General features: G+C 42.6%; 2 protein-coding genes across 3 annotated transcripts in view; both read right to left on the bottom strand.

Moving 5' to 3' along the window:
• The window catches only part of LCT (lactase), a 48930-nt gene extending 31888 nt beyond the window's left edge, over nucleotides 1-17042 (bottom strand). Inside the window, exons 1-4 of the mRNA XM_047722504.1 lie at nucleotides 16384-17042; nucleotides 8497-8576; nucleotides 5399-5482; nucleotides 903-1005 (exon numbers count right to left, since the gene is read on the bottom strand). Coding sequence (XP_047578460.1) covers nucleotides 903-1005; nucleotides 5399-5482; nucleotides 8497-8576; nucleotides 16384-17020 — 904 coding nt within the window. The 5' untranslated portion in view covers nucleotides 17021-17042. The remainder of the gene's footprint in view (nucleotides 1-902; nucleotides 1006-5398; nucleotides 5483-8496; nucleotides 8577-16383) is intronic.
• Nucleotides 17043-24433: 7391 nt separating this feature from the next.
• The window catches only part of MCM6 (minichromosome maintenance complex component 6), a 36781-nt gene continuing 34762 nt past the window's right edge, over nucleotides 24434-26452 (bottom strand). For both annotated transcript variants that reach the window (XM_047722503.1, XM_047722502.1), the window contains one exon: nucleotides 24434-24900. In XM_047722503.1, coding sequence (XP_047578459.1) covers nucleotides 24784-24900 — 117 coding nt within the window. In that variant the 3' untranslated portion in view covers nucleotides 24434-24783. The remainder of the gene's footprint in view (nucleotides 24901-26452) is intronic.

Raw genomic sequence — 26452 nt, 5'->3', positions numbered from 1 at the left:
CATAGCCACTCTGGAAAACAGTAGGGAGTTTCCTCAAAAATTTAAAAATAGAGCTACCCTACAATCTAGCATTGGCACTAGTAGGTATTTACATGGAGGATACAAAAGCAGTGATTTGAAGGGGCACATGCACCCCAATGTTTATAGCAGCATTATGAACAACAGCCAAATTATGGAAAGAGCCCAAATATCCATCAACTGGTGAATGCATAAAGAAGATGTGGTGTAGGGGCGCCTGGGTGGCTCAGTGGGTTGAGCCACTGCCTTCGGCTCAGGTCATGATCCCAGGTCCTGGGTTCGAGCCCCATATCGGGCTCTCTGCTTGGCAGGGAGCCTGCTTCCCCCTTTCTCTCTACCTGCCTCTCTGCCTACTTGTGATCTCTCTCTGTCAAATAAATAAATAAAGTCTTAAAAAAAAAAAAAGAAGATGTGGTGTATATACAATAGAGTATTATTTAGTCATCAAAAAGAATGAAATCTTGTCATTGGCAACAACATGGCTAGAACTAGAGTACATTATGCTAAACAAAATAGGTCAGAGAAAGACAAATACCATAGGATTTCACTCAGGCAGAATTTAAGAATTCTGTTCATCTGCTATGATGAACATAGCAGAAGGGAAGGAAAAATAAGATAAAAACAGAGAGAGAGGCAAACCATGAGACTCTTACCTACAGAGAACAAATTGAGGATTGATGGAGGGAGGTGGGTGGAGGATGGACTAAATGGGTGATGGACATTAGGAAGGGCACTAGTTGTGATGAGCTCCGGATGTTCTAGGTAAGTGATGAATCACTCGATTCTACTCCTGAAACCAATACTGCACTGTATGTTAACTATCTTGAATTGAAATAAAAACTTGGAAGGACAAAAACAAACCTCTCCAGCAATGGTCCACTCACCCTCGAGAAGGCTAAAGAGCAGCCCAGTTGAATTCTTCCTGGTGGAAGGACAGTCTTGGAATCTCAGATTGAAGATAAAAATTTTCACTTTTGACTCAATAGTCTGAAAAAGATCAAAGCCAGCAAGTGAACGGGAGCTGTCTAGAGTAAGTCTTTTGATAACAAGGATAGAGCTTCAAGATGAGAAACTATAAACACCCTGGTTCGAGAAACATTCTCCAGCCAGGTCAATTAGTGATGGGAGCAGACCCTAGACCCTGAGGGAGAACAGTAGACACTTTTCTGTAACATCAGCCACTCTCCCCATTGACCCCCGGCCAAGAGACAGGTTCAACATGCTTACAAGTCTCCTTCTAGAACCCGGCCCTGTGTTGGGACCAGGATCAAGGCCAACCACTCACGTTAGGGGCCTTTGTTATGACAAGAAGCTTAATCAGGGCCACCATAACAGTATTTATGAATGTCTGGGGTTTGTGTCAGAGCAATCTGGCTTGACGGGTGCCTGGGTGGCTCAGTCAGTTAAGTGTCCCGCTCTTGATCTCAGCTCAGGTCTTGATCTTAGGGTCATGAGTTAAAAACAACAACAGCAACAACAAAGAAATGCCTAATCTGGCTTGATAAGGGGAAGGTAGGTGATAGATGGAACACAATTAGCCATGAGTCAATAGATTTTGAAGTTGGGGATGGCTTCATGACACTCTCCTGTCTATGTTTGGATATATTTGACATTTCCCATGATAAAAAGCTAAAAGAAGAGGTCTTCATTCAAAAGGAGCAGATGTGACTTTTCTCTCATTTCTAGGCCATTTCACTGTGGAAGGAAACATTTGAAGGTTGGTGTAAGGGCCTACTTAGCCAGAGGGAGCCATTTTGTTGTTTATGCAGTAAACTTAGATTGACCCTGCCCCTCCCAGAGGAACTTACTTAAAAGCAAGTCCAGGAAACCAGTCCCAGGTAGCAAAGCCCAGATACAAGAGCAGGTCAGGCCAGGTGGAGACATCCAACCAGTGAGGCCCGCATACGGTCTCCCTAGCTACGAAGGAGAGTGGGCCCCACCTTTTGGGTGCCAATTCTGACCAAGGTGATAGGCTAGTTCAAATATCTACTAGGGTAAATTGAAATTCAATTGGCCACCCATGTGTGACCTAGCATGACTGTGCAGTTTTCTCTGAGTGTTGCAATCTCATTGCTGCCTGTGTGTGGCCAGGCTCAACCACATGGCCTTTGCTCTATAAAAGTTAGTCTGTGAGGCTGGGAGTCATCGCCTCTTTGTAAGAGATGGCCCGGTTTGATTCTTGATGCTTGGCGCGAAATAAAGCTTTGCTTGACCTTCGCTTTGTATCAGTCTCGCTCCTTTGATCATGGAGCCATTATTGGGGGACCTATCTATTGGCATACCGCTTGACTTCACCTTAAATAACCTTTTTGGGGGAGGCTGGCTTTGGTCATTTTCCCCACACCAAGTTTTCCCTCCTCGGAGGAGTTCAAGGTCACTGAGAGATACCAACACAACCACTTCCAAAGAAGGTGGGCATGTTATTTTCCGAGTCACCTGCAACAGTGTCCCTTCTTCATAGATAAGGGGTCTTCAGCTTGGCAAAGCTAAGTGGCCCAGGACCACAATTAGTGGAGCTGCAGCTCACACAGCCCTTGTCCTTTCCCTGTGCTGGGTCAATGTGGGAAAGCCCAAATATTTTTTTTTTTTTTAATTTATTTGTCAGAGAGAGAGGGAGAGAGAGCGAGCACAGGTGGACAGAATGGCAGGCAGAGGCAGAGGGAGAAGCAGGCTCCCCGCCAAGCAAGGAGCCCGATGTGGGACTCGATCCCAGGACGCTGGGATCATGACCTGAGCCGAAGGCAGCTGCTTAACCAACTGAGCCACCCAGGCGTCCCAGGGAAAGCCCAAATATTAAGGAAACAGAGGATTTTCTCTATCCTTAAAGGTCAATACACAATGGGGGCGGCTTTTACTATCACAGGATGGGAGAGCTGGAGGAGTCTTCTGATGAGCAGAGAATTCCCTGGGAGAGCAGAAACTCTCCTTCTAAGAGGATGTGAAAGGCTGCTCACACACCTCCTGCAGAATTCAGAATTCAGACGTGCTGTGGCTCTTTATCGAGATGCTGGCCCTGAGGATGGCCTCTAGCCCAGAGCACCTGCGTGCTGGTGGGAGGAGCAGCGGCTGCTGGACCCTGAGGCTCAGAGAGGGATGTGCACGTGCTCTGGGGAGAGTTGAGGGAAATGGGAAGGGAGAGGGCACCTGCTCCCCGCTACTCTGCATTCAACGCAGAAGGAGGTAGGGGGCCCGCGCTAAGGATGGACGGTAAGCACGCGGGGCACGCGGGGAAGGAAGCTGTGGGTGGTGTGATTTGGGTTTCTGGGTGAGAACTCAGCTATTCTTCCTGTGCTGGGGGGCTAAGTGTGTGGGAACACTACAGGCTTGTAACCAACGACCATGGAGAGGGCCGGTCTCCTCTGCAGCTCAGTTCTGTCCTCATAGCTGGAAATCTGAGTAGCCATCCAGAATCTCTGAGCTGCATCTGAGCTGTCAAGGGCAACATGTGGAATTTAATTCCTACCTAAGGAAATAAAAGGAACAAAGAATTGCCGCAGGGCAAAACCAAGGGCAGCCGAGTTTGTCCAAGGCAGGTTTTACCGTTCGGCTGGTCAGTTGTTGACTCAGCGTTATGGCTCTAGCCAGGCACTGGTGAGGGCAGGTCTTCTTGAAAATGTTTTGATATAAAGAGGGAAACCCTGTAAACCACATTCTCAAGCAGAAATGAAGCCCAAGCAATGTTGCTGGGCTCTCTAAAGCATGCTACGTCTGCATAAGCCAGACAGTTTTAAAACGTCAGCATGGTCTGAATCCATTCACTGAGCAACAAGCTCTGGCCGAATTCCTTAAGGAAGACAAAAGACAGGTTTAGTTATCACAGGCATCGGAAGGCTTCGAAGATGCTACGTAAGCGGCCCTGAAGGACCAGAAATCTGGCTAGCAAGCCCACCAGGGCACATTCTGGGTCAAGGGAATTCAGGTTCAGGAGGGAAGACAGTTACAAAAATAACTAAAATTATATGTGATTTTCAAAAACGCCACCCTCACTATAATGTTCCCAACAACCTGGAATTATTTTTGTTTTGGAGAGGCAGTGTGGTGTCATGAGAATGCCTGCTTCCAATCCCAGCTCTGCTCCCTACCTCGTGTCTGACCTTGGTTAGGTTTCTTACGGGTTGGGGTTGGCTGTGGGGGGGGGGGGCGGATATTGTGAGCACCAAGTATCCCACCCAGAGCTGGGCATACAGCGGGCACGAAAACCACAGCGGCTATTACTCAAATGTCTTGCAAATGCATCTGCTGTCTTTGATTATGAGATCATATTCCTTGTAGATAATCAAAGCAGTGGTGCCTGCAAGAGGTGGCAGGAAAATCCAGAGACAAGAGGTAGGAAGGATGCTAATCCATCCATTTCCAGCTTCCAGCCTCAGGTCAAATGGAGATCCCACCCAGCTGCTGCACTGAGGGTTTCACACTGATGAACTTGGCCTCTCAACAGATAATTCCTCTAACAATCCACCTGGCTTGGCAGTGGGGATGTTGGGATTCAAAAACTAGGAGACACAGGGCGGAAAGCAGAGGGGAGCGGCTCTGTGCCCACCCCAGCAGGAGCAAGAGGAAGGCATGGGTGAATGCTGGTGGCCAGACATCCCCAGAGAGGCCTCTGAGAAGGTAGCTATTCAGGGCTAAGTATGGAAATACTGCTAGGACTCAGAAGGTAAAATCCGTTTTACCCTATCAGGAGGTGGGGGCGGGGGGGGGGGGGACAGTCAGGACTCCTGGGAATTTGGAATTGGTCTTCCACAGGAAGTTGCTCAGCAGTGACCAAGCATAGGGGAAAAAGCTAACACGTAGGTAGGTGGCAATCAACACACTTTCTCTAACTAGTCACAATCATTATACTCAAGGAAAACAATCCTGGGAACAGGAAGAAAGGGCCTGAGGTTACAGGAAGGTTCTTATGGCTGGCATCTGATTTAGCAGACCTGGGTGTGAAAAGTCTTTTCTTTTTTCTTTTCAGTTGTGAAATACATATATAATTTACTATTGTAACCGTTTTCACATGTATAGTTCAATGGCATTAAGTCCACTCACGCTGTTGGGTAACCATGGCCACCATCCATGAAATTGCTTTTTAAATCTTAGAAAGAATACTGGAATTTTAATTCTTAGATTTCAACACAAGAGATCATGTAAATATTTACCTTAACAAGATAAGTCCCTTTATCCTTTACTGGGAAGATTGCCGACCTCCGACCGCCCCCCCCAACCCCTCCGTGTTCTCCAGCAATGCGGCAAGGGAGATCTCCCTGATGCAGCTCTGCCTTTCTGCCAGCTGTGGAGGCAAGCTCAGTTTGCCCATCAGCTGGGCATTAAATGTCTAATATGCTGCTGGGAACTGTCTCCATTCATCATCAATATGAGAAATGGCTCAAATTACCTGCAGTTTACTCAGCTTCTGTGGCAAACTCGCCTCACTTTGGCATTCATAAGACAAATCAAGGGAGAGGAAATCGACAGCGCCCTAGAAATAAGTAAATAGGGTCATTAGAACGTAAGCAATTTCAAGGCAAACTGCTGTTCAGAAATATCCCTTTTTCTTGCTCCTTTTCCTAAATGGATACTCTCTGAAGGGAGATTTTCCAAGGGACAAGCAGGCAGAGGACAAGTGGGGACAGAATGAGTGCATGTGGGATGCGCCTGCCTGTTTTGGGGAATAATATCACCAGGTGCTCAGCAAAGTGCTTGGAGCACAGTAAGTGCTCGATCAATGTATATGATTAAATGGGTGGATGAATGAAATGCGTTGTGCCAGAAATGGTGGCTTCCCACCAAACAGGTGAGCACTAAGGGAGCCAGGCCAGAGCCGACCTGGTCAGCACCCTCCTCCCAGCCCTCCCATTTTGCTGAGATGGAGAGAGTGGAGCCCTCAGACACCAACAGAACCCTCAGGGATCTCTCCAGACCCTACTGGGATTTGGGGTTTCATTTTAATTGTAGGCTATAGACACTGGCTACCATCAGACCACAGTCTCAAGTCCGCCCCAGTGGACCCTAGCTGGGCCCAGAGTCTTATCAGAGAATACAGCTCTCACAGTCCTGGCCATACCCTCCAGAACGGTCTCTGGCCTCCATACGTTCTAAGAACTTCAGATTTGCAGAGTCTAAACCCACTGAGATACCACTGGGCTTCCCTCTCTGCCTTTCTCATAAGCCATTCTATCCTTATCAGGACTAGATATCACCCTGCAGAGATGATATGTTCCCTCAGGACAAAGACCCCGATAATGACAATGGCTTTGGATGACAACCAAGTGCCCTGTGGACCTTCGGTAACTGACTCACCAGGGTTTCCCTGTGGCTTTCCTAATCAAGTCATCATCAGTTTTCACCAAACAGCCCACGCCTTGCTCTGCTTTGCTTAGTACCACTCCAACCCTTCTCTCTCCACCTCCAGCTCTGACTTTCCTCTGTTGATTGTGTGCAACACCCAGTCATTGAGTTCCTCCTCTGAAATCACTGTGCTCAGTGCAGTGGTTGAGGACTCACATTTAAAGAGGTGTAAGAATCACAAAAGCTTACAAATTAATAGAGAGTGTTAGCAAGTGCGCAAAGGACATGAAAAAACACAAAGAGTTAGAAACATGATAAGCAAAGTCCACCTCAGAGGTCGTCAAACTCATTTGGGAACTGGGGAAACCTATGAAGACCCAGGACCGTCCCTCCACATTCAGCCGGGGCCCTTACATGCTTTACTGGCTCTCCAGGTGATTCTGATACACAAGGCTTGGGAAGTGCTGGTCTAAACAAAAGGCTAAGTGTTCCAAGTGGAGAGAGAGCACATCAGGTGGAGCAAGGGAGTATGACTAAATGAGCCCTCCCAATGGAGAGCATATGCACATGTACATTGTAAACGGGTAGAATTTTGCTGGAAGAGATTTGAGCAAGGCTGGGATAGGAAGGTCACACGAGCGCACATGCAAGAGGACAGGAAGAAAGCCTAGCATACACGCTGGGGAAAACAGGAGGGGAGACCTGAGAGAGAGAGAGCAAGACAGCCCGAGTGAGCCACACTCTGGAAGGCCCTGAGCAATTTGCACCGATTCCTGCAACCTGTGGCAAGATGCACTGAACATAAAATTTAGCAAGTTCAGGGGCATTAGTGCATTCACATTGTTGAGACACCGTCACCACCATCCACGAAGCACTTTTTAAAATCTCAGAATGAGCCCTGAGTGTAGCTTCCCTGGAGAAAACTGATAAAAAACGATTAAAAAACTGTGGACTCAGAAATTTCAGAAGCCCTGGGTGTCACTGATTGGAGCAAAGAGACCAGTTCATAGGCTATTGCTCAACAAGCACTTTTCTGATCAGCACTTTGGTCTTCTGAGTTCATAACTGATAGCGGTTATTACCCCGTGTAAATTAATTTAGACGGCATTCTGGCCATCCAGTCAGCCTCGGAGCTGGTTATTCAGAATCTTATCACACCTGGATTTTAAGTTCCTGAGCTGGTAAATCTGAGGACCGGACCCTGACCCACAGAGCCTGCATCATCACACAGACACTATTGTCTGTCATATGGCCCCGTGCTATCTACATTGCACCCTGTCAAATGCCACAGAACTACAGAAATCAGCTATTTTTTCTGGTGACTTTCCGTACTGCCCAGCTACCAAGCTTACAGGAGCCAAGGCTGTTTAATTCTCAGATTTTTTTTTTAACTTTTTAAAACTGTAGTTAAAAAGTTATGTTTAGAGGAGGCAGGAACCAACATGGGACTCCAGGGAGCACATTATTTAAAAAACAAAACCAAACCCTTTACTCTTCCTTGTATCTGTTTGCTACAAACTGGCCTCTCCTCTAAGAAGCTATTTTGGACTCTTAATAAAAAAAAAAAATCAGAGCAGGGTGCCTGGGTGGCTCAGTGGGTTAAAGCCTCTGCCTTCAGCTCAGGTCATGACCCCAGGGTTCTGGGATAGGTCCTGGGATCCAGCCGCATCCGCCTCTGCTCAGCGGGGAGCCTGCTTCCCTTTCTCTCTCTGCCTGCCTCTCTGCCTACTTGTGATCTCTGTGAAATAAATAAATAAAAGCTTAAAAAAAATCAGCAAACAGAGGTGTTGGACTTTTTTGCATAGGCAAGAGCTGGGACCGCAACAAATGAGATTTTGTTTGTAAACATGAATCTAGAGAATGGACCACACTCAGAAGAGGCACTTTTAAAAATGTCAAGCCGGGGCGCCTGGGTGGCTCAGTGGGTTAAGCCGCTGCCTTCGGCTCAGGTCATGATCCCAGATCCTGGGATCGAGTCCCACATCGGGCTCCTTGCTCAGCAGGGAGCCTGCTTCTCCCTCTGCCTCTGCCTGCCACTCTATCTGCTTGTACTCACTCTTGCTCTCTCTCTCTCCCTGACCAAAAAAAAAAAAAAAAAAAAAAAAAAATGTCAAGCCAACAGACAAAAACTTCTCTTGTGCTCTAAAATTAAAATCCCAACTTTCCTCAGAGGTTACAAATGCTCTTTTGGGGGGCTGTCATCACCTTGGCAAGTGAAGATGTGGATGGTTCCAGCAGGAGCTCCGAGACGGCGTCAGCGTGCAGAACCACAGAGAGCTTCCCACCTAAAACCAACCAGAGGAATCCGCTGCAGGTGAGTGAGGCCGGACGCTGGGACCATGGAAGCTGCGTGGGGACTCCTTTCCTGTTCTTTAAAAAGAATCTGGCACCTGGGTGGCTCAGCGAAACGTCTGTCTTTTGCTCAGGTCATGATCCTGGGGTCTCAGGACTGAGCCCCGTGTGGGACTCCCTGCTCAGTGGGAAGCCTGCTTCTCAGTCTCCCTCTGCTGCTACTCCTGCTTGGGCTCTCTCTCTGTGTGTCAAGTAAAATAAGTAAAATCTTTAAAAAAGGATGGGGGGAGATTTCTGAAGAAAATCACTTACATGACTTAGCCTTGCTGAAAGATTTTGGATAAGAAGGTGGCTTTAAAAACAGCAAAGTCCCCTTAAAGAATGTTTCTTCTAAAACGGGACCCTGAAACGCAAGACACCTCTACGTCTTTTAGAAAAATAATATCAATGACCACACCCTGCCCCTTCACAGTGTAGAAGGCTGTGAGGGGAGAACTGCTTCCTCACATTCTGTTTGAAGGCAGGGTGCTCTCTGTTTCCGGGTCCTCATTCCCTGTACAACAGCCATTCAGCCCCCACTGCGCATGCACGGAGGGGTTAAAAAAATGGCGGAACCGTAAATACCTAAAGCGGGTACCTAAGTGCTTTGATAGTTGATTACTGGTACACGTGTGCGTCTCAATCCTCAGCGTGTTTGTGGGCAGACTGAGCCCTACAGCGAGTGTGCTTTAACGAGTCTCCCAGGTGCTCCTGACAGTAGTCCTCACACTGCCTTTCCAGAAACACGCCACCGCGGAGGCGGGCTTCTTCAGCTGTTCACCTTGCGCGCTAGGACTCCAGCATGCGCTGAGTCTTTCCCACTGCACTGTGTGCTCGTTGAGAAGCAGCAAAATGTAAAAACCTTTCCTCAATCCCTCCAGATACCACCTTCAACACTGGGTGCATAGCAGACGTCGGGGTTTGGAACCACTGAGCAGAAACTGAATAGTACTGGAGTTTGAGAGTTAAACTGTTAGGCTGTCTTCCTGACTTCACTTTTATCCAGATTCTCTACAGGAGGAAGCTGTCCTGAGACAGTGAACCACCACTAACAACTACAAGAGTGCTTGGCTTTGTTTTGTTTTAGTAATCTCTATGCCCAAGATCAAGAGTCGCTCGCTTTTCAAACTGAGCCACCCACATGCCCCTAAATGGGCTTTACTTTGATAAACATGATAGAACTTTGAAATCTTCTGAGTAGGGAATATCACTTAGAGACATTCAGTCCTCGTTCTGATAAGATAGAATTATTATCTAGTTACTTAGTGATTGTGCCTGATGGGTCCCTTTCCTTTGCACAGATATCCGTGCTTTCATTCTTCATCATGTCAGTGCACATGGAATGTACAGTTTGTGTTGAACATTTTAAAATGTACAGCTTAGTGTCATCTCTAGACCAATAAATGAAACAAGAGTAGTACAGTTAACCATTTTTATTTGACTCTGCAAGCTGCTTTTAGAATTAGAGTGAACAAATGTACTTGACGTTCCAGAAATTCTTACATCATACAAAATAATCAAACTTCCCCACCATGGTTGCCAAGCTATTCCCAGTGCGAGCAGTTATACCTTCTAAAATACTGCAAAATGCAGATTGCTCAAAACCAGATTCTCACTCTGAGCTTGCAGTTTAAGTTTTGTATGGGACTGAGGAGGGGTAATTACTCTGCTTTAGGATAATTTATCCTGCAATTTTTGTTGGATGTAATTAAAGATAGGTGTTCATGTATATAGAGCTCAAAATTGGTATTTGCTGTGGGTTGAGAATTGTTTACACTTGTGTATAAAATCACTGCATAGCATCGTGTAAGTTCATGTTCCTTCTAGGTATTGCTAGACCTCACTAAAGGATAAGCTCACCTGTTGCCACCACAAACGGAAGTCATTCCACTAAAAACCATTGTAGTCTTTTATAGAAAATAACCCCTTTCCTTTTGCTCCTTCCACCCTTGCCTCAAATGAGCCAATAAAAGTAATCTGGCCAATATTGAACTGCCAATATTAATGCTTCAAGTTACTACTGCTGTGTTGGGAGGCTGGTATTACTAGTGTTATCCAGGGTTGTGTCCTACTGTTGTACAAGTGGGGGATGCTGTGTGCAATTCCACTCTTCCCATGAGAGGCAAGTTCCCACTCTCCCCAACCTCCATTTCTGCCAAGAATCCTCTCTTCTATTGAATCCTCCCCAGTGGCAGCACGGTGAACACATAAATGCAAGGTTTATAATAATGAATATAGAAAGATTAGAAAATAATTTTTTAAAAATTGGTAAAACATATATAACATAAAATTTACCATTAAGTTTTTTTTTAAGATTTTGTTTATTTATTTGACAGAGATCACAAGCAGACAGAGAGAGAGGAAGGGAAGCAGGCTCCCCGCTGAGCAGAGAGCCCGACACGGCTCGGACCCAGGACCCCAGGATCATGACCTGAGCCAAAGGCAGTAATTTAATTGACTGAACCACCCAGGCACCCGAAAAATAACTTTTTTCTTTAAAGATTTTATTTATTTGAGAGCAAGGGGGAGCGAGCAAGCAGGAGCTGGGGCAGAGGGAGAGGGAGAAGCAGACTCCCTGCTGAGCGAGGAGACTGATCCAGGGCTTGATTCCAGGATGCTGGGATCATGACCTCAGCTGAGGGCAGACGCTTAGCCAACAGAACTAGCCAGTTGCCCCTAGAAAAGATCTTACAAAAACTACTTATTAGAGAGAGCATAACTCAGGCACCTGGTTGGCTGAGTCGGTAGAGCATCCAACTCTTTTTTTAAAAACTTTTTTTAAAAAAAGATTTTATTTATTCATTTGAGAGAGTGAGAGAGCACAAGCAGGACAGGCAGAGGGAGAGGGAGAAGCAGACTCCCCACTGAGCTGGGAGCCCAATGTGGGGCTCAATCCCAGGACCCCGAGATCATGACCCTACTAGAAAACAGACGTTTAACCATCTGAGCAATCCAAGCACTCAGAGCATCCAAATCTTGGTCTCAGAGTAGTGAGTTTAAGCCCCACATTGGGCATGGAGCCTACTTACAAAAAAATAGAAAAAAAAAAGATGGAGCATAACTCCCAAATCGTTAAGTGTGAACTGTGTATGGTGACTCCTTTCCAAAGAATGCAGTATGGAAAGGAGGAAAAAAGAGTAACCTTACCCTAGAGACACCTGACAAATACAATCTCAATTATGTGATCAGAGTCAACATCAACAGTATAAATCATGTTGATGGTATGTACCCTTGATATGATATGATGAAAATAGCACTTTATTCTGTAATCTTCCTTCCTAAAACTCATAATCTCAGCCTTATCCATGATAGAAACATTTAACAAATCCCAATAGAGGTAGTCCCAAAAGACCACATTTTGTATTATTCCATTCATATGAAATGTTCAGAACAAGGAAATCTATAGAGACAGCAAGTTAATTAGTGGTTGTTTAGGGCTGAGATGAGAGAAGGCAATGGAGATAGTAGGATGATAGTTGGAACCCCATACTGGGTACAGAAACTACTTAAAAATAGAACCTTTAGGGCGCCTGGGTGGCTCAGTTGGTTGAGCAACTGCCTTCGGCTCAGGTCATGATCCTGGAGTCCCGGGATCGAGTCCCACATCCGGCTCCCTGCTCGGCAGAGTCTGCTTCTCCTGCTGACCTCTCTACTCTCATGCTCTCTCTCTCTCTCTCAAATAAATAAATAAAATCTTTTAAAAAAAAAAGAAAAAAAAATAAAACCTTTAAAGTATACAGTTTGGGGCTCCTGGGTGGCTCAGTGGGTTAAGCCTCTGCCTTCGGCTAGGGTCATGATCTCAGGGTCCTGGGATCGAGTCCCGCATCGGGCTCTCTGCTCAGCAGGGAGCCTGCTTCCTCCTCTCTCTCTCTGCCTGCCTCTCTGCCCACTTGTGATCTCTCTCTGTCAAATAAATAAATAAAATCTTTTTAAAAAAAGTATACAGTTCAATGGTTTTTAGTATAGTCACAAAGTTGTACAATCATAGTCACTATTTCTTTTTTTTAAAGATTTTATTTATTTATTTGCGAGAGAGAGAATGAGACTGAGCGAGCACTAGAGGGGGAAGGGTCAGAGGGAGAAGGAGACTCCGTGTTGAGCAGGGAGTCTGATGTAGGACTCGATCCCCTGACTCCATCATGACCGGAGCCGAAGGCAGTCACTTAACCAACTGAGCCACCCAGGTACCTCTAATCTAAAGCAGTTTCATCACCAAAAAAGAAATTTCTTATCCATTAGCAGTCACTTTCCATTTTCTCTTCTAGCCCTAGACATTGCTATAATACTGTAGCATCTCTATGCCTAGTCTGGAGATTGAATATAAATGAAATCCTATCAGTATGTGGTCTTCTCCGACTAGCTGCTTTCACTTAGCTTCATGTCTTCAAGGTACACCTGTGTTGTGCCACATATCATTCCTTTTTGGGTATTATGTATACACCACATGTTGTTTATCCATCAGTTGAGGGACAGTAGGGTTGTTTCCACTTTGGGTTATTATGAAAAATGCTGCTATGAATGTTTGTGGTAAGTTTTCTCCCAGGCATTTGTTTTCATTGCTCTTGGACATATACCTAGGAGACAAATCATTGAGTCATAGGGTAACTCTGAAGTTTATCTGTTCAAGAAACTGCCAGACTGCTTTCCAAAGCAGCTGCTCCACCATTCATTCCCACCATTCATTCCCATTCAGTGGTGTGGGTTCCAATTTCTCTACATCATCACCAACACTTCTTTTTGTATGTTTTGTTTTTATTACAGTCATCCTAGTTGATCTAAGGTGGTATTCTATTTTAATACTATTATATTAATACTAGTACATATTAATACTACTATAATACTACTAGTATTAAATACACCATTTAATACTATTTTAATTCTATTGATAGGTCACTCCATGGGTATTTTTTATAGTATTTTGCTTTTTTTAAAAAAAGCCTTCAGTAATCTTTTTATAGTATTTTGCTTTTAACCAACATATTTTATACAATTTTTTGTGTATATTAGGTGATATATTTTACAAAGAACAAAAGGCTATGGGTTTAGACTAAAAAGGGAGAGGAGAATAAGAGAGAGAAAGAAGAAAAACCAGCTCTCTGAATAGGAAGGAGACTGGAAAGAGAATTTATTTTATGTCCTGCTTTATAATGGGGTAGAAAATCTAGTGATATTGATGAAACACAAAATGTAGGATGGGAGGAATGAGCATCAGAAGAAAAGGAAAATATGAGCTTATGAAACAGTCTTTAGTAACCTGATTAAGATTTAAAATGGGCTCTGCAAACATTTTAATAACATGTTTATATAGTTTTATAATCAAAGTAAGTCTATGGAATTTGTCTTCAAAACAAGATAGATTTTCTTCTGTTTGAGATGAACTAAGTTCAGTCTTGCCTTCTTTCGAAGTTCATTTACCCACTGCTTCTTCAATAGAATTACAGCCAACAAACATTTACTTGCTCACCCTCTCCAAGGAGGGTTCCTTCTTCTTTCCAAAGACTCCAGTTTCAAGTTCAGCCTCTCCCCATCTCCCATCCACTACTCCCAGCTCACTAAACTGACTGCTGGGCTCGTCGCTGTCCCCCTGCAGGGGCTCTGCTCTCTGCCTGGAATCCTCTTCTCCTATCCATTTGCTTGCTGCCTCCCTTGCTGTCCTCTCTGAGGACAACCCTCCCGACACCCCTATCTGAAATGACCCTGTTCACACTCATACTCTTTCTTCTCTTGCCCTGCTTTCATTCTTAACATAGAAAAAAAGAGTTTGATCTCTTTATAATCAAATACATGCAAATGAAGCATATAAGGAGATAGTAATTTTCAGCTGTCAAATTACCAATAACAGAAATGATTATATCATTGAAGACAGGCTGAATAGGGTCAGAGCAGTTTTATAGCTATTGGTATATACTATTAAAACTTTTCTGGAATTTAGCAACATGCTTTAAAGTTCTTAAAGAATGCACGTTTTTTGACCTAGTAATTTCAATTCTAAGAATCAGAAAGAATTAATTGGAAGGTAGGCAAAGGTTTATATATAAGAACATTCATTGTGATGTAATTCATAATGGTGAAAATTAAATAAACTTATGTATAAATAATATATATGGGGCACCTGGGGGGCTCAGTTGGTTAAGCCTTTGCCTTCAGCACAGGTCATGATTCTGGAGTCCCAGGATTGAGGCCTTCATCAGTCTTCCTGTAAGCAGAGAGTCTGCTTTTCCCTCTGACTCGCTTCCCTTTTGTTCTCCTTCATATAAATAAATAAAATCTTTAAAGAAATAAATATTTCTCTCATTTATATATATATGTTAATTAATTAATTAATTAATATTTTAAGATTTTATTTATTTATTTGACAGAGAGAGATCACAGTAGACAGAGAGGCAGGCAGAGAGAGAGAGAGAGATGGGAAGCAGGCTCCCTGCTGAGCAGAGAGCCCGATGTGGGACTCGATCCCAGGACCCTGAGATCATGACCTGAGCCAAAGGCAGCGGCTTAACCCACGGAGCCACCCAGGCGCCCCATATTTAATTTATTTTTTAAAAAGATTTTATTTATTTATTTGAGAGAGAGAGTGAGAGAGAGAGAGAGTGTGCAAGCTGGGAGAAGAGGGAGAAGAAGGCTCCCTGTTGAACAGGGAGGCCTACTGGGGGCTTGATCCCAGGACTCTGGGATCATAACCTGAGTTTAACTGACTGAGCCACCCAGGTGCCCCATGAGAGAAATAGTTAAAACTCTGATCCATTCATATGATGAGAGAAATAGTTAAAACTCTGATCCATTCATATGATGAGAATCTATAAGAACACTGAAAATCATGCTCTTGGGGTGCCTCAGTGGCTCAGTCAGTTAAGTGTCTGCCTTCAGCTCAGGTCATGATCCCAGCATCCTGGGATCAGGTCCTGCATCAGGATCCTTGCTCCTCGGGGAATCTGCTTCTCCCTCTGCCTCCCACCGCCCCTGCTTGTGCTCTCTCTGACAAATAAATAAATAAAATCTTCTAAAAAACTCATTCTCTCTTTCACTGAATTTTTAGTAAAATGAGAATATACTCATAAAATACCTTAAGTTTAAAAAGTAGTATATACAAATATGCATATATGTTATTTACTACATATACAAATATACATATAGTACATAATAAAAACCAGAAAGCATATGTAATCCAAAACTGGTTCTTAAAATTAGAGTACCTCAGATTCACCTAGGAATTTATTAAAATCACACATGTACTGGCCCTGCCCAAACCTACTGAATCAGAACTTGAATCAGAATTAGCTTTGAAGCAGGAATATGGACACTTGCTATTACGTTCTTCTCACCACCTATCAGCATATCACTATTTTATCTGTCCTCTTTGCTGGAATGAAAACTTCAGCTAGAATGCATAACTTGCTTTGCATGAGAAAAAGGGGAGACTGAGGGAGGACAGACAATCTTAAAGCCTTGGAGAGTCCGGAAGGGAGGACTGGAGAAGGAAGGGCAAAAATATACTCTGTGATGGCACGGACTCAAGACTGGGGAAGGAGGGCTTAAGAGATATTTTCAAAGGAAATGCTGGGCACTATCCAGTCTGAGCCACCTCTGCCTCTCTCCATCGGGAAGTTTTCAGTACCATGTTATTTTCTCACTATTGAATACATATGACAAGATTATTGAAGGGGAGTGGGAAGAAATGTCAAGTCCTACTGTAAGGAGGGTGGGAGAAGGTGGGTGATGAAGACTGCCAGTGGGTCAGCCATCAGGGTTGTGTGGACTTACCTTTAGAAGCATATTTTTCATGGTAAATCTCATAGGCTCTTCTGTGGGCATCAGTGAGGGTCTGGAGACGTGAAGATCTTGATTCCTGTTGGGGAAGCTCTTTCATCACCTCTTCCAAGTCACTAAACGTGAACCAGATCTGAACCAGGTCCCCAAAGGAGTGGAAGGCGAATGAGGCATAGTCCGCAAAGAGATCAGCAAAGACTTCACTTCTCTGGACCGTGCTGGGAGGGAGCGTCTGGTGATGCAGAATGACCAGGGGCTGAAGCTGTGCAGTCTTGAGGGTCTCAAGGAACCGCTGGTAGCACTGCACTGTTTTGTTGTCTGGATTCTCAGAGCTTCCTGCTGGGAGAAGTTGTGCCCACGGCAGAAATACTTTATAATGGGTTATCCCACTGGCATGAACACGCCTGAAGTACTCTGGCAGGAAAGCAGGCAGTGGTTGTTGACAAACATAAATGCTTTCGTCCTCTGCTGCAAATTTAGAACCCTGGGTTCCCAGTGGACTACTCTGGTACAGCAAGGCATTGGTGAGAGGACCAGCAGCTGAAATGAAGTTTCTGTCGGATTCCCAATCTAATCCCCGGCATGAAAAGCTTAGGAGGACAATGAAGACTGAATTCCAAGCCAGCTCCATTTTCAAGGACCTGTTAGGAAGCATATGGAATCCTTATTTTTATAACAACAGCTAGGTTGTAAAATGCTGAGTGATTGTTGACATTTAATATTTAACTGGGTTATCTATGGTAATGAAATCAGGGTGCGGCTTACCAGCAAAATATCAAAAATTTAAAGACCACAGGGATAACACAAAAACCTCAAACATCTCACATAATTTGTACAGATGAGCCTGGAAAATGTCTGAAAGAAAAGTTCTCCACATCTTTTTCTTAATTATGAATTATTTTAAAATTCACTTACATAGTAAAACAAAGGTGAGTCCCTTGCAAGCCTTTTCCCCCTTAAAAATACATAAGTAGGGGCACCTGGGTGACTCAGTTGGTTAAGTGTCGGACTCTTGGTTTTGGCCCAGGTCATGATCTTGGGGTCCTGGGATTGAGCCCCACATTGGACTCTGCACTTGGCAGGGAGTCTGCCTGAGATTCTCTCTCTCTCCCTCTGCTGTCCCCCCTTCTCTAAGTCAAAGAGAGAAAATCTTTAAAAAAATTATAAAACTTAAAGAAATATTTATAATTAAATGATGAACACATTGTGTAAAAAATTCAGTTATAGAAACATACGAAAAACCTGCAAATTCCCCTTCCCCAAGCCCCCTTACCTTCCTTAGGTAAGTACTCTCAACACTGCTTCCTTCCAGTTTTCTTTCTTTCTGGAGTTTAATGGTTATTCAGGAGTCAGAATGCCTGAGTTTAAATCTTATCTGGTGAAAGTTACTTAGTTTTTCCATGCCTCTGTTTCCTCATTGGTAACAATGGTGAATAGGTAAGTTGTGAAATAAGATCATTCTTTAGCATCTTTAGAACAATGCAACTCAATGAAAGCTATTACTAAATGTATACAAATGCAAATATATGTAAATGTATAACATTTTAAACATATAACTTAAGATATATGCAATTATGTCTTATGTATTGTTCCTCTGATTTCTTCTTTTCCACTTAACAGCTCTTGGAACTCTGTCTATATCAGAATATATAGAAATACTTCTTTTTTTTTTTTTAAAGATTTTTATTTATTTATTTTGAGAGAGAGAGAGACAGAGTGAGAGAGAGCATGAGAGGGGAGGTCTGAAGGAGAAGCAGACTCTCCATGGAGCTGGGAGCCCGATGTGAGACTTGATCCCAGGACTCTGGGACCATGACCCGAGCCGAAGGCAGTCGCTTAACCAACTGAGCCACCCAGATGCCGGAAACACTTCTTTTTAACAGATGTATAGCATTCCATATAAGGATGTACCCTAATTGAACCTCTAGCATATAGAACACTGGTTGATTCCTAATTTTATTTTATTTTTATTTTTTAAAAGATTTTCTTTATTTATTTGAGAGAGAGCATGAGTAGGAGAATGGGGGAGCCTACCTGGACAGAGGGAGAGAGAGAAGCAGACTCCCCACTGAGCAGGAAGCCTGATATGGGGCTCTATCCCAGGACCCTGAGATCATGACCTGAGCTGAAGGCAGATGCTTAACCAACTGAACCACCCAGGTGCTCCTGATTCCCAATTTTAATGTGTTACAAATGAATATCTGTATCTATACATCTTTGTCTATATTCATTTCTTTAAGACAGAGTCTTAGAAATTAAGTTCTGGACTCAATGTTAATTATACACATTAGAATTTTGACTGAAGTCCAAATAGTTTTCCAAACAGGCTTCTTCAAATTTAAATCCTACCTAACATTAAAAGGATGCCTAAATCTCTGCTTTGGTATCACCAATTATAAAACTTCATATTTTTGATACTTTGAAACATGAAAATATTATCTCCTTGTTGATTTATCACTTTTCTGCTTAGAGGGGATAGCTAGCTGTTCATGTTATACTGTATACGTGTGGGTTTATTTCTGGGCTATTTTGTTCCATTGACATATGTGTTTTTAGGTCAATACCATACTATTTTGATTAATGTAGCTATGTAATATAGTTTGAAATCAGGGAGTGTGATCCCTCCAGCTTTGTTTTTCTTTCTCAAGATTGCTTTGGCTAGTCAGGGACTTTTTGGTTCCATATATATTTTAGAATAGTTTGCTCTATTTCTATGAAAAATGCCATTGGAATTTTGATAGGGATTACATTAAATCCATAGATTGGGTGGTATGGGCATTTAACAATGTCAGTTCTTCCAGTTCATGAGCATGGAATATCTTCCCATTTATTTGTGTCTTCTTTAATTTACCTCATCAATGTCTTACAGTTTTCCGTGTACAAGTCTTCCACATCTTTGGTTAAATTTATCCCTACGTATTTTATTTTATTTTATTTTATTTTTAGATTTTATTTATTTATTTGACAGAGAGAGATCACAAGTAGATGGAGAGGCAGGCGGGGGGGGGCAGAGCAGGATCTCCGCCGAGCAGAGAACCCGATGCGGGACTCGATCCCAGGACCCTGAGATCATGACCTGAGCCGAAGGCAGCGGCTTAACCCACTGAGCCACCCAGGCGCCCACGTATTTTATTCTTGATGCAATTGTGAGATTGTTAATTTCTCTTTCCGGAAAAAAATTTTTTTTTCTCTTTCCGATAGTTCATTGTTAGCATATAGAAATTCAACACATTTTTGCATATTGATTTTGTATGCCACAACTTCACTGGATTTGTTGATTCCTTCCAACAGTTTTTTTGGTGGAGTCTCTAGAGTTTTCTATATGTAATATCATATCATGTGAAAACGCTGACAGTTTTACATCCTCCTTTTTGATTTGGATTCCTTTTATTTCCTTTCCTTGCCTAACTGCTCTGGCTTGGATTTCCAATACTATATTGAATACAAGTGGTGAGAGTGGGCATTCTTACCTCCTTCCTGACCTTAGGTGAAAAATTTTCAGCTTTTCACCATTTGAATATGATGTTAGCTGTGGCCTTATTATAGATGGTCTTTATTATGTTGAGATACATTCCCTGTAACACCCACTTTGTTGAGTTTTTATCACAAATGGATGTTGAATTTTGTCAAGTGCTTTTTTCTTCATCTACTTGAGGTGGTCATTTTTTTGTCCTTCATTTTATTAATGTGGAGTATCACATTGATTGATTTGCAGATGTTGAACCACCCTTATATCCTTGGAACAAATCCCACTTGATCATGGTGTATGATCCTTTTAATGTATTTTTTAATTGGGTGTACTAATATTATGGTAAGGACTTTTGTATCAGTGTTCATCAGAGACATTGCCTATAATTTTCTTTTCATTTGATGTTCTTGTCTGATCTTGTCTAGGGTAATGCTGGCCTTATAAAACAAGTTTATGTGTTCCCTCCTCTTCTATTTTTTGGAAGAGTTGGAGGGCCGGCATTAATTTTCTTTAAATGTTTGGTAGAGGGGCGCCTGGGTGGCTCAGTGGGTTAAAGCCTCTGCCTTCGGCTCAGGTCATGATCCCAGAGTCCTGGGATCGAGCCCCGCATCGGGCTCTCTGCTTGGCCGGGAGCCTGCTTCCCTTCCTCTCTCTCTGCCTCTCTCTCTGCCTGTCTCTCTGCCTACTTGTGATCTCTGTCTGTCAAATAAATAAATAAAAAAAATTAAAAAAAAATAAATGTTTGGTAGAACTCACTATTGAATCCATATAATCCTGGACATTATTGATTCAAACTCCTTACTAGTAATTAGTCTGTTCAGATTTCTATTTATGTCTCAGTCTTGGTAGGTTGTGTATTTCTTTCTTTTTTTTTTTTTTTAAAGATTTTATTTATTTATTTGACAGACAGAGATCACAAGTAGGCAGAGAGGCAGGCAGAGAGAGAGGTGGAGACAGGCTCCCCGCGGAGCAGAGAGCCCGATGCGGGGCTCGATCCCAGGACCCTGGGACCATGACCTGAGCTGAAGGCAGAGGCTTAACCCACTGAGCCACCCAGGCGCCCCAGGTTGTGTATTTCTAAGGAATTTCTTCTAGGTTGTTCTATTTGTTGGTGTACAATTGCTCACAGTAGTCTCTTACAATCTTTTGTATTTTTTTTCTTTCATTCTTTTTTTTTTTTTCTTTATTTGTCAGAGAGAGAGAGAGCGAGAGTGAGCGTGAGCGCACAAGCAGGGGGAGCAGTAGGCAGAGGGAAAAGCAGGCTCCCTGCCTACCAGGGAGCCTGATGCAGGGCTCAATCCCAGGACTCCGGGATCATGACCTGAGCTGCAGGCAGATGCTTAACCGGCTGAATCACCCAGGCATCACACGATCCTTTATATTTCTGTGCTATCAGTTTTAATGTCCCCCCCCCTTTCCTTTGGATTTTTTTTTTTAAAGATTTTATTTATTTATTTGACAGACTGAGATCACAAGTAGGCAGAGAGAGGAGGAAGCAGGCTCCCTGCCGAGCAGAGAGCCTGATGCAGGGCTCGATCAATCCCAGGACCATGGAATCATGACCCGAGCCGAAGGCAGAGGCTTTAACCCACTGAGCCACCCAGGGGCCCCTTTCCTTTGGATTTTGAATCCTATTTTTTTCTTGGTGAGTCTGAGGGTTTGCCTTTAGTTTTCTCTTTTCAAAATCCAGCCGTTTCACTGAGGTTTCCTATTGTCATTTTAGTCTTTATTTCCTTCCTTCTACTAACATTTGTTTTCTAGTTCTTTGAGATTTGAAGTTGGGTTGTTTATTTGAGATCTTTATTTCCGGATGTAGCTTATTTATTCCCATAAAGTTCCCTCTTAGAGGCGCCTGGCTGGCTCAGTTGGAAGAGTGTGTGACTCTTGATCTCCCGGTCATGAATTTGAGCTCCATGTTAGATGTAGAGATTACTTAAATCAATAGAACAACAAAAAAATAAGTTCCCTCTTTGAACTGCTTTTGCTGCATTCCACAATTTTTTGTATGTTGTATTTCCATTTTCATTTCTCTCAAAGTATTTTAGAATTATTTCTTCTTTGAAATTGTTTGGTAGCATGTTTAATCTCCACATATTTCTTGATTTCCTAGTTTTTCTTTTTTAAAGTTTTACTTGAGAAAGATTGAGAGCGAGCGGTGGTGGGGGGGTAGGGAGAGAGGGAAAAGCAGACTCCTTGAGGAGCAGGGAGCCCATCATGGGACTCAGTCCCAGGACCCTGGGATCACAACCTGAGTCAAAGGCAAATGTTTACCTGACTGAGCCACCCAGGCGCCCCCATTTTCTTCTGTAATTGATTTCTAGTTTCACACTGTATTATGCTCAGAAAAGATGCTTAATGATTTTAATCTTCTTAAATGTATTGACTTATTTTGATGCATAACATGATCTACCCTGGAGAATGTTCCCTTTGTGCTTAAGAAGAATGTGTGTTATTACTTTTGGATGGACTATCCTGTATATGCCTGTTAAGTCCATCTGGTCTAACAGGTCTTTTAAAGTCAATGTTTCTTCACAGGTATTTTGTCTGGATTATCTATTCACTGATCAAAGTGGGTACTGAAGCCTCCTTACTATTATATATTGCTACCTATTTTTCCCTTTAGGTGTGTTAATACTTGGTTTATATATTTAGGTACTCACACACACACACACACACACACACACACACACACATATATATATTCTTATAAAGGTACTCCTTTATATATTTAGGCACTCCTATATTTGCATATTTTTCCCGTTTCCTGGAGGTATTTCCATTTCAAACATATAGGTTTACCCCATTTTTGTTTGAATATCCTACAGTACAGCTGTACCACAATTTATGTAGTCATTTCTGCATTGATGGTATCTGTGGGGATTTCATGGGAAATACATTATAGATCAGTTACCTTATAACATTCAAGTCTTCCAATTCAGAAACATGTTACAGGGATGCCTGGGTGGCTCAGTCAGTTAAGCTGCTGCCTTCAGCTCAGGTCATGATCCCAGAGTCCCGGGATTGAATCCCGTATCCATCTCCTTGCTCAGCAGGAAGCCTGCTTCTCTCTGCCACTGCCTGCCACTCTGCCTGCTTGTGCTCTGACAAGTAAATAAAATCTTAAAAAAAAAACCAAAAAAACAAACCCAACCACACACATTACACCTATCCATTTACTTAACATGTGTCTAATTTCTTCAAAAGAATCTCAATACATGCTCCATCATCCATTAGCCTCTTTACCTCCTTGACAAGTAACATGCAGAGTAAAATGGTGTGTGGACATATAAGCACACTTATTCAGACATGCAAAAACTGAGGGTTTATTTATAGTAATGACCTCACTTTGCTCGGGAAGCCCCTACCCAAATGGCGAATTTGGGAAGAGGAGAATTCACCAAAAAACTCATCTTTCCTATGCTTCAAATTCCCTTGTAGGTAAATATTTGATCAAATTAAAGTTCAAATTTCTGTCCGTCGGTTTTTTTTTCAGGACCTCCCCATCTCATTTTATCATGTTGGGAGTCAGGGCAGAGAGGGGTTCTTGCTGTCCCAAGTTTTCACTAGCTGTTACTCAATGTCCTGCCTGTTATTTGTCTGTGCCTTATGCTAGCATCTCCTAACTGCCTCAATAGGAAGCTTGATATCCTATATCCTGAAGTTTCCTCTTCCCAACAGCTTCTTCCTTCATTAATTAGGAACGTATCTTTGGCAGAGGAGTTTATAGTCTGCATCTGCTAACTGTGCAATTTCTCCATCCATTCCCAGTTCTCCTCACTCTATTGTTTAAGCCACTGGAGAGTGAAGTTATTATTAGTGAACTCACATACAACATGTAAACATTCCCTAACTGGTCCTGCAGGCCCCAAATGCCATCTGTTGTTAAAAGGGGCAACAGTGTGAACTGCTACACCGTGAACATTCTAATGATGAGAAAAGTCGAATGAAGTTTTAATTTTTATAGACTGTGCTAAAAAACAAAACGCAGAACTAGACTTCATTTTGGAAAGTAATCCCTAAAGCCCCTTATCCAGTCATACTAATTCTAATAAGCATTCCTCACAGGAACCTTATCTTAGAGGCTTACAATGCTATACACTTCCACCCACCTGCCTCACGTTAAACAAAAGGGAAAGACTCATGTTTGTGAGTACAGCTGCGCCCCCCCTCCGCCAATAATTCAAGTTTGAACTGTGTGGGTCCATTTATACATGAATTTTTTCCAATAAGTATATTGGAAATTTTTTTAGAGATCTACAACAATTTGAAAAAACTTGTAGACAAACTCTGTAGCCTGGAAATACTGAAAAATTTTAAGAAAATGTATTATTTAAGAATACAATATATAATACATATAACATAAAAAATGCATGTCAGTCACCTATATAAATTATTAGTAAGACTTCCAGTCAACAGTAGGCCATTAGTAGTTAAGTGTTTGGGAAGTCAGAAATTAAAAACAGATTTTTGACTGTCTGGGAGATCTGGTGCCCCTAACCTCCATGTTATTCAAGGGTCAACTGCAGATGAAAGCAGTAATTAGAGAAGGGAGGAAATAAATCCAACAGACAACCTCAGAACACATTGTTTTATTCTTATACAAAAAAGCAGTAGCTGGCAATTGTAAAGTTATTCACATACCTTAAAAGTACTGGACCTTTTCCTATACATGTGAAAACAAGGTCTTGCTTACAGAAAGCACACACTGGGTTCCAACCTCATTTAGACAAGAAACATAGTTTATGTTAATATAAAAGCATATTATAGGAATGTGACTCTCAGGACACCAACTAGGCTCTTATTCCTCCAAATAAATCTTCCTGAACCCTTGCTCCCAGAAACATTTCTCTTGCTAGTAGAGCTACATCTGGACTCCAGGCCAAGAAGTAGGGGCCACAATCTCTTCGTTAATTACTTTCAATATTTCAATCTTCAAGCAAGTAATTAGGATTAACTACCAAGTAGGGATCTTCTTCATAGCTCTCACTTCCTTCTGTGGAGCCTTTTAATCCAGCTTGGGTGAGCTCAATTAGAACATGATCCTGTGAACACAAACACTTGTCTTCAGCTTTCCAGCGATACTGTAAAAATGCCCCCATCCATAGAACTCGACCCTCCTGAGTGTTTGGTATTAGTATTTTCTTCCATTTCCCCTTCAGAAGAACTTAGAAAAAGGACTATCCCTGAAAATCTTTACCAAGGTTCTGTTAAAACTCCTTTCCCACTAGGATATAGACCTTTTCATACCATAAACCTCTTTTGAAAAATTACAAAATACATAGATAAGCTCAGCAGACATTGTGATTTTAGTAAGGCTTCCTGGCATACTATAGCTTGTAAATATAATTTCAAAAAAGGTAAGACAGGGGCACCTGAGTAGTTTAGTCATTTAAGCGTCTGCCTTTGGCTCAGGTCTTGATCCCAGTCCTGGGATCAAGCCTTGCATCAGGCTCACTGCTCAGCGGGAAGCCTGCTTCTCCCTCTCCCTCTGCTTGCTGCTACCCCTATTGTTCACTCTCAGTCTCTCCCTGTCAAATAAATAAATACAATCTTTAAAAAAAAAAAAAAAAAAAAAAGATAAGATACAATGCATGAATTTTAAGATTATGCAACTGCAAAATCCTCCTGATAAATATGCTTCTCATTGTTTATCACTAAGTGTTTTAATTTCACTTATGTTAATTTTTAATCACTGGCCACTGACCTCTTTCTTATACCATCCATTCATAATTCAATTAGAAGTAGAATCTAAAGATAATTAACATGGAAAAATTTTCACTCTGAGCTATGAGCTAATAAAAGGTAGAATATGCCACATGTACCTGTAAGTCACTCTAAAATACCCAAACAATTGAGGGGCACATGGGTGGCTCAGTTGCTTAGGCATCCAAAGACTTTTGATTTCAGCTCAGATCATGATGTCAGAGTTGTGACATTAAACCCCACATCAGGCATGGAGGCTGCTTAAGATTCTCCCTCCTTCTCCCTTTGCCCTTCTCCACCCCTTTTCCCCCAGGGCATGTGTGTTCTCTTTCTCAAAAAACAAAACAAGACAAACCCACAAAGGAGAGGGGCTGCCTGCCAAGCCCACAGAGAACTCAGGAAATAGTGATTTGATCCAAAGAAGGCAAAAATGCTCCACAATATGAGCATTAGTGTCACTAAGGGGGACTTTCAAGAGCTCACTTTATGTACTAACACACCCTCACGGTGGGGAACACTTCATCAGCACAGTATAATTTCTCTAGTCTTTTGTAGTGAGCTAGCTCAGGTGGTGTAAACTTAAAAATGTAGCCCCAATTTAGATCAGCTAATTTCACCAGATGTCCCAATGTTGATTTCTTGTGTGGGTCGTTTTATCTTACACTGATCCCAGGAGACACTAGGGAGGGAAGGACTGGCCTGGTGCAAACATACTGCCCAGCAGAGATAGACCTCTGAATGCACACCACCCCAATTTAGCTTTATTTTCATAGATATTATTAAATTCTGATCTGAGTAGCTGTTTTCAACAGGCCCCCTCAAATACACAACCACCTGTAATCATACACTCATATCTACTTCTACGAGTAAATGATTTTGCAGATGTCACAA

The sequence above is a fragment of the Lutra lutra genome, chromosome 3, assembly GCF_902655055.1.
Source record: "Lutra lutra chromosome 3, mLutLut1.2, whole genome shotgun sequence".
NCBI classification, from domain to species: domain Eukaryota; kingdom Metazoa; phylum Chordata; class Mammalia; order Carnivora; family Mustelidae; genus Lutra; species Lutra lutra.
The sequence above is the reverse complement of the archived record's forward strand: the minus strand, read 5'-3'. Positions and strand labels throughout refer to the sequence as shown.